Source organism: Saccostrea cucullata, unplaced genomic scaffold (genome assembly GCF_032062105.1).
Source record: "Saccostrea cucullata isolate Sc308-1 unplaced genomic scaffold, CSIRO_AGI_Scuc_v1 ctg170, whole genome shotgun sequence".
Taxonomy (NCBI): Eukaryota; Metazoa; Mollusca; class Bivalvia; order Ostreida; family Ostreidae; genus Saccostrea; species Saccostrea cuccullata.
In genome coordinates this window covers 156,697-165,250 of record NW_026931200.1, presented here as the reverse complement: position 1 = coordinate 165,250, position 8,554 = coordinate 156,697, and the positions used below count along the sequence as shown (strand labels likewise).

Genomic DNA, 8,554 nt, shown 5'->3' with positions numbered 1-8,554 from the left:
CACTGAAAAGATCTTCATAACATTTATCAAAACAAGCGTTTGATGATCCTTAAAGAGAGATAAATTCATAAATTTATCAGTAGAGCAGTGAATTATTGTAGTAACACTTAATTATACATGCACGTGGCTCTAGTTAGTCTACAGCTTGTGATTTTCAAACCAGAACCTTTTCGCAGAAGCAACATAGCATTTTATTTTCGGACATAAAATGACGAATATTCCGACTATTTTTCGATTTATCTTATTTTGGAGTCAATTTTTTGAAATATGTGTTTCTTCACAATGTGAGATATCAGACATGCAAACGTTCACGAAAAACTACCTGAGGTTTAATTTTACCTTTAAGACATTCAGTCCAATGGGAAGAAAAATGTGCAGAGAGAAATGCCGTAATTACCCCTCTTGTCTTTCAGTTAATTTTGAAAACGCACGGCTGAAATGTGAACTTATTCAGTTTTCAAGTGAAACAAATTCCATGTTTTTATTGGAAGAATCTGGATTTGAACACATTATTTTCAACGAGATGAACGAGTCAAAAATAACAGCAAAGGTAGAATTCAGTAATAAATAAAAGCCTGGGAGGAAATCAGTACAATTTTGGTATCCTTTTAAAAAAGAAATTAAAAAAAAAAAATCCATAACCTATAACAATTGTTTAAATGTAATGAAGTTTAAGTAGTAAGATATCATTTTCAGCTAGAAGGAGAAAAAAATTAATTTCTGTTTAAAACCTTTTACCAGATTAACAATTAACAATAACTCAAACTGTCTAAATGTTAGAAAATTATTTTTTATATTGCATATTTTGAAGATGTGCATTGTTTTGTAGTTTGATATTGAAATTATTTTCCGAATGGATCAAGATATTAAAAATAAGAATTTAAATAATTTTACTCACTATGAAAAGTTTCTTATTGCAATGTTCTGAATAAAAAATATCAAAATTGAGACAAAAACCCATTTTATATCAGATATCTCAAGACTTTGATCATTGACCTGATTTTCTACTAACAGAATACGGGTTTATGAGTAAATTGGGGCTTATGGGAGTTGATGATATTCAGATTCTTTTAATATTAGAGTAAAATGGATCATATTTATAAAATCGACAAATGATTAAATAATCTGTCTATAGCTTATTCTAATTATTAACTAATATTTAACAACAATCTTTCATTTCCATTATATTTCAATACACACAAAGTTTTCTCACTTGTTATATATTGTTACTAACGAAAATATTGGCATAAAGTTGAAAATTAAGATATTTTTAATAAACATTGAATTACTCAGCATTAAATTTTCTCGAAGATATTTGTGACACTGAAGTAAAAATAGGATTGTATGTAATAATAGAAATGGGTGAAAGTAGAATTTGAAAACACAGACTAAAACGTTGAATTTCTACACTTGACTGCTATATCGACACAAACCATTTTGTAAACATCAATATGTAGCTTTCGATATTTGGAACGTAAACTGTTCACCTTCATTTGATTCTATATTTTTCCTTGAATGGAAAAAAATGTCAAAAGATTTCTATTATAATGTTTCGCTTATTGCAGAAATCTACATTATTACCAGGAAAGTGCAATGAAATTATTTGCGAACACGTAACAACACAATCAGGACAAAGTTTCTGTTTGCAGGAAGGTAAAAATTATAAATTTGAAAAATCAGTGAGATTGAATACTGTTCGTTATCTCCATATCCTTCTTTGTCAAACATATATACATTATTTCGATAGAGATTTAATTTTAGAAAAAAGCTCAATTCCAAATTGATAGAAGCTATATTTATCTATGCTAAATAATAGATTTTAAACAACGTTTATTAAATCGAATAGTGTATATGTTAATTTGAGTTGAAATTTGGAAATTGAGCCAACTGTTAAATTCAAATTACTTAATAATATATTATGACAAACGAGAAATGGCACATTTGAAAACAATAATACCTTAAGGTTTAAATTTTTCTTATTTTTCCCTCTTGTAAAGGTACCCGTTCGGCCTATGGAAACTTTGCACAAAGCAAATCCGTTGTCTCCAGTTCAGTGTATGGCGATGACCTGGCGACTTATAATCAAATGAGATTAACTGATGGCGACCAAATAGCAATAAATTCATACTGTGCCGCGACAAAGAAAGAGAGTACTCCATGGTTGAGGATAGATCTAGGCAATACTTATCAAATTGATCATGTTCTTGTATTCAAAGGTATGTTACAAAACAACGAATATTTTTACAAACCTGATTTGAAGCAGATGGTGTAAATATAATAAACTTAAAGTTTCTGAGAAGTACAAAACTATACTGTGCATTAGTTTTGCATTTCAGAATGCTTTTCACAGTTACGGTTCTGCCAATTTTGCACCCTCGTTTTACAAGCACTATACACAGCCTCAAAATTCAGTTTAATGCATAAATGTAGATATTCAGCTGTAAAGTGTTAAAAGGCCATGACTAAATGTTATACATCCTAGTTGAGCGAATTGATAATCCTTGAAATTTTAAATCTTCGATGCTTTTTATGCAAATAATTATCTTTACTATCTTAATCTATTCCTTTTCATTAATTCTGAATTTAATAAGGAGTGTTGTTAATGATTACTAAAGTAGTCAATATTTGGTTTGTTGGGTAAGTCAGGAATTAACTCTTTTCAGTTGGAAACGTTAGATAAATTTGAATAACTGGTAATGCCCTTTATTCATTCATTGTTCATGATTCCAACTCTTTTTAATATCTCTAGTTTGCACAAAAAAGTAGACACTGCTTCCTAATATTCACATTTATTTGTAAAATAAAAAAAATAATGTAAATATAAATTAAATGTTTTATGACAGAATTGTAATACAAGAAGCATTCCAGCCAAAATTTTATGCTAATTTCAGACACAATGACAGCCTTGGAGATAGACATGCATATAATGTATTCTAAAAGAATGGGTGCACTTAAGAACGTCATATGGAACCTTTTCAGCTACCCATTTTAAGCTTAACATTACAATATATCGCTAAATTAATCTATGATTAATGTGCAAGCATACTGTAAACGTGGAAATTTTGACGATGTGCTAATTTTGACTATATTGACGATTTTTCTTTTCTCGTCAAAATTTACACTCGTCAAATTTCACATCATATATATAGCGTCACAACAGACATTGACCATCGTACAACATAACCGCTTAATTTTCTCGGATTTCCCCTATTAAAAATATATCAAAGTTACTGTTAATTTCTTTTGTAATTAGTTATGAAAACACAGTGATGTATAATCACATTTTTTTAAAAACCATTTAATCTAAACTAGTGTATCAAATACTGCATTGTAACTTAGCGTAATTATCACACTTTGCTTGATCTAGTTTGTCACCTCAGGGCAATTGACCGCTTATTATGAAAACAAATTTAAAGAGGGCAATTTATTTAATCAGATATTACACACTTAGGTAATTTGTACAATCTTACACACTGTAGATGGTCTGTACAAAAATTAAATTCTAGTGACTCCGACGCTGTCTTTGTATCCCCGTGAATTCAAAGATACTTAACTCTTGATTAAATATTTCGTTAAAATTAACACCTGTCAATTTTCGTGAACAAAAAATCGTCAATTCTTCAACTCGTCAATATAACCACGTTTACAGTACGCTTTTGAAATTTACTTCTAGAATTTTTTGTCATACACATTTCTATAATTACAGACAATGTAATTGAAAAGAACATGTAAAAGCCTTAAGAGATCATGTTGATTTTAATCGCATGATTGTGGAATGCAAACATTGGTACATATGATTTTTTCGCACTACGAATTTAAATGGAGAAGAGAGAGATCATGTTGATTTGATGGTGTGCAATTAATAAATGATACTAATGGTTAGGGATGGGGTAGATGTCTCGCCCTGCAGACCATAATACAGAGGCGACATAAGCCTATATATGTACATACTAATTATACACTGTCAATATCAGAATTCTTTCAAAACACCCAAATGAAAAGCATAAAGTTGAATAAGAGACATATTATCTTCAAACCCTACCAAAATTTGCGCAACAATCTCCCATAGTTTGAAGTTGGAAGTACAATAGATACTGTCACAACAGAAACTGTAACACGATGAAATGTTCAATGAAAGCGTTAGCGCATCGAACAGCAGAATGTCACATGAGTAAGGTGATTATAATATCAATCGAAGGTGCTCGATGACAGGTTAGTTTAGTAGCTATCTCGACCCTAGTTTGGCGACATTATTTTAAAAATTAGATATGAGCCGCAACTTGACCAGCATTGTCCTTTGGAAATGTATAAGTTTAAATTAAAATACATATTCTGTGCAAATGAAACTGATGGCCAAGTTGCGGCTCTATGTAAACAATGATGTTGAAAACTAGTATGCATATGAATAACAAAAGAAATGTGACAAAACTGTTAGACCCCCGTCTCAAAAGCTAGTGTCGCTCGGCATTATTTAATAATTTCATGTAATAAAATATACCAAAACCTGCTATTTAAACATAGTTTAATACCAATAAAACATAAATTTTATGAATTTTGGAATTTTATTTTGCGCAAAACATCGGGATCAAACTCTCATAGCTTGAGTGCAGTTATTCCTTACATTCAGTTGAAAAAAATGAAGAAATCATAAATCTAACCTTCAAAGAGATATTAAAGAGAAATCAGTTAAGTAAATATATTTAGACAATACAGCTCGGTTATTTGCCATATGAAACCAAGGCTGTATGTTTAAAACATATACAACATTCTCTTCATTTACATTTTGAATTTGAAAGACAAAATATGAGTTTACTGGTTTTACTTTTAACAAAATAATTTAAGTCATGAAAACTTGACATTTGTTTTAAATACACATGTGACAAGCAATGCAAACGCGCAGCAAAATGTTAATTTTTTTGTTATGTAGATGCAGAGTATGATAGATTACATGTATTACTGTTGGGCAGACAGATGACCAAAAAATGACATTAAGTTGGTTTGTCTTCAGGGTCCTTGAATTGAATCAACCAGCATTTATATAATTTGTTTAATGACTGACTTTAGCACTGATCGTATTTCTTGCAATTCAGTGTTACTACTTAAATTCTATAAATTTTTGTGGATAGTGTTAAGTATCCTTTTTCTGAAAAATGCAAGAAAAATACCTCAATATTATTGCAGTGCTGGGGATCAAATTTTAATTATAGGTTGGTTTTGGGATGAACCATGTCAGACATATGAGGTCCGAGTTGGAGCAAAGACGACATGGAACGACATGATGTCATGTGGAGAAGGCTCACAAGAAAGAGATGAAACTATCATCTGCAAAGACTGCCTACTTGGTCGTTATGTCCAACTGCAACTAAAATCAACAGATAGCAACTGTCATATTGTCTTATGTGAAATGGAGGTTATTGGAGCGGTTGTGTAAAGAGCATTTTATAAAAATGAAAGGTTACAAGTAATGATTTATGTAAGATTTACAGGTTTTAACTGCCAGTTTATATTCACCTGGAACATATTTTTGAATTGCAACGCGTTATTTCATAATATGTGAAAGCTAACATAAGAGTAAACAGATGTTATTGCCCATTTTGTTCAGATGTGCTCCCCCTTGTTCAATTTCTCTAATGATGTTTTGATTGCCCCGCTTTATAGTACAAGAGAGTCTGTGGGAATCAAATCCGGGACTACTGCTGCATTAACGTTGCATTTCTCTCTCCTAAAGCTGTTTTCATCCTTGAAGACCCACCCCAAGTTCTTATTTGACATTTGCGTGACTTTCACCTGCTAGCCCAGGGTGACAGATGAAAGACTTCCCAGGGAAGAGCCTTGCTTAGTGTCATCGGAGGTTTAAGTCCTTTTAAAAAGGAGGAATGTGGAGGTCAGACGGGATCGGTCCCGTGCCTCCTGGATTTCCAGTCATGTACTCTACCTACCGAAGAATCTGACCACCGATATCTAACCCGTTTGTCTGCTGCATTTGTTTTAAAGAAATTTTCATTTTATGGTCATTTTTTAAATCAGGTATTATTATATTTTATGTAACATATTCAGACCCTGTGAGTGTGATTTTCTTCTTGCGTGCTTAATATTGCACTGCACTTTTAATAAATGATATTGTTCATTTTTCTTTATGTTTTTTGACAGTTTGAACAATTAAACTCCCTAGTAAAAACCATTTATGTAAGACTGTCTAGCATTATTTACAAAATATTTTGTACTCTTATTCTGAGAATATTGGTTTTATTCAGAATTATAAAGGATTTTTTCTAATGATAATTCACTGCAGTTTGCATTCTTCAAAAAGAAATCTCATGGCACGCGTTATCAAAAGATAATGATGCAGACAATATCAGAAATTGCAAATGTGACATGTAAACTCAAACAAATTGATCACAATAGACTTTGGAAGGGAAATCACCACCAGCATATAATACTAGATCATTGTATGATAGCAGATTACTTAATGTAATATGTCAAGATAACGAACAGTATTCAAGTTCAAAAGTCCATTAAACAATGCAAAATAGGTGCAGAGCAAACACGGAACTGCAAAACATCAGAGGTAGGATTAGGTGTCACTGGGAAATGAAGATCCCCTGCCAACCGGTCACAACCGCAGTATGTAATAATGAGCAATACTGGAATGCAATGGCTATAATATTACATGCATTAATAATGCAGAAAGATACAGAAAACTCCATTCTCTATCATATTATAATACACACTCCCTTGCCACTGCAGCAGATGGGTATAAATTGATTTGATATGCATGGTTGGTGAAGTTTATGGAAATGGATGGATAATCATGATGATGACATGTGATTTTGCAACCAAATCAAAATAAATGCTTCAACCTATAGTCACTACAGTTCAAAGCTGATAAAAAAAATTTACATTATCATGCCAATTAAGCTCTGTAAAAGAGATATGATTCAATCAAAATGAATAATTAAATTCAGTTATGAATACATTAGTTAATTATAAAATGATGTGATATCTTGATTTTAATAATTTTCCTAGCCTCAATCATTACAATCAATCCCTTTATCTTATCCTTGCCGAATGATACTACAAGAATGGCTTGAATAGATGTATTCAAACTGAAGTTCTGTATGCAATTGTTATGGTGTAATATCCCTCTGATAAGAGAAATAACTATCTGATGACATTGTACCATGAAACTCAATGGATTGTCTTTGTCAGAACTTACAGAGTTTATAAATTAGGACCATTTAATAGTCAGTTCAAACAGATTTTTTGTACTGTACAGATATTGATTTCAAGGTTATATGTCAAATATTTTCATTAATTATTTATAATATACTTTATCTAAAGCATGTATACTCAGTCCCTTTAAACTGTATAAATTGAAATATTTCTATCTTTAAACGTATAAATCTTTTTAATGTTACAGAATTTTCAGATGCAGAATTGTTTATAATCATTTATTTAATGTTTTGTTTTACTAAAAAAATATCAAGGGCGATAATGGAAAGATAACGCTTGTTTATAGATGCATACTATCTTACAAGAACAGAAAACATTTTGGTATTCTGATTAAAAAGCAAGCTTCATTATGTTTTCTAATGAGAATTAGATAGGTTTGATAGTAAATATTATTTTCATATATGCCTTATATTTTTGATTTTATTGTGAGATAAAAATTCTTGATCTTTCTATTTACCATATAAAATTTCCTCACAACATGATCAGACATAATATTCATTTCTAAAAAAAAAAGAAGCAACGCTTCACACAGTTATCTCGAATACTCTGAGCAGAGGGAATTTCACCGCCATATTATCGACTACAAATTATTTCTGTCCTCTTTCGCATGAGTTTCAAGCGAGAGATAACTCTTTGTGAGCTATCAAATAAATTCTCAAAATTACGACCAATGCTTATAGCATACATAATTATATTCCCATTTGTTTTATAACAGATTACAGATTTAAAACCTTCTTTTTATATAACAAGTTTCAATGAGTTCAAAATGGATACAGTTATCATAACAAAAATTGCAATAAAATAAGAATGTAACATATTTTATGGATTTGCACTATTCGGCATATAGAGATAGCACATATGGGCGCGAACAGATAAAAGCAATTCAAGATGCGAACCACTAAGAATTGAACTTTAACCCGGACGGTTCCAAGAAATGAATCATTGGAATGCAGTTTTTCTTGTTTATGAAAAGATGTATTTGGTTAGGAGGAAGGAGCGACCAATAACATTTGAGTGACCAGGGGTCAGTTGTTCGAATAAATAAATACAGCAAGTGAAATTAAAAGAATTTGCAAGAGACAGAAAGTAATTTTTAAAATGCATAAGTAAACTAAGAGTGTTGGAGAACAAAGTAATGATAGTTAAAAACTCAAATTTGAAGTTAAAGTAATTATTGAAAATTTTGAAGGCGATCCAAATATGGAGATGAAAAACGGAGTAAGAGTTGAGGTATAAAATGAGCGGACGACGGACATACGCCAGACAAAAGCTGGATTGTGTCCGTCTCTGCTTCATTTTATACAAGTAAGATGATTTGGCA

The 8,554-nt window shown here is 31.1% G+C and overlaps 1 protein-coding gene across 1 annotated transcript; it reads left to right on the top strand.

Annotated features, from left to right (window-relative positions):
- Positions 1 to 523: 523 nt before the first annotated feature.
- On the top strand, positions 524 to 6,050 carry LOC134231750 (uncharacterized). The gene is made up of 4 exons (XM_062713710.1): positions 524 to 550; positions 1,566 to 1,653; positions 1,998 to 2,216; positions 5,208 to 6,050. The coding sequence occupies exons 1-4, from the start codon at positions 524 to 526 to the stop codon at positions 5,429 to 5,431; spliced, it is 558 nt and encodes a 185-aa protein (XP_062569694.1). The 3' UTR covers positions 5,432 to 6,050.
- The last annotated feature ends 2,504 nt before the right edge of the window (positions 6,051 to 8,554 follow it).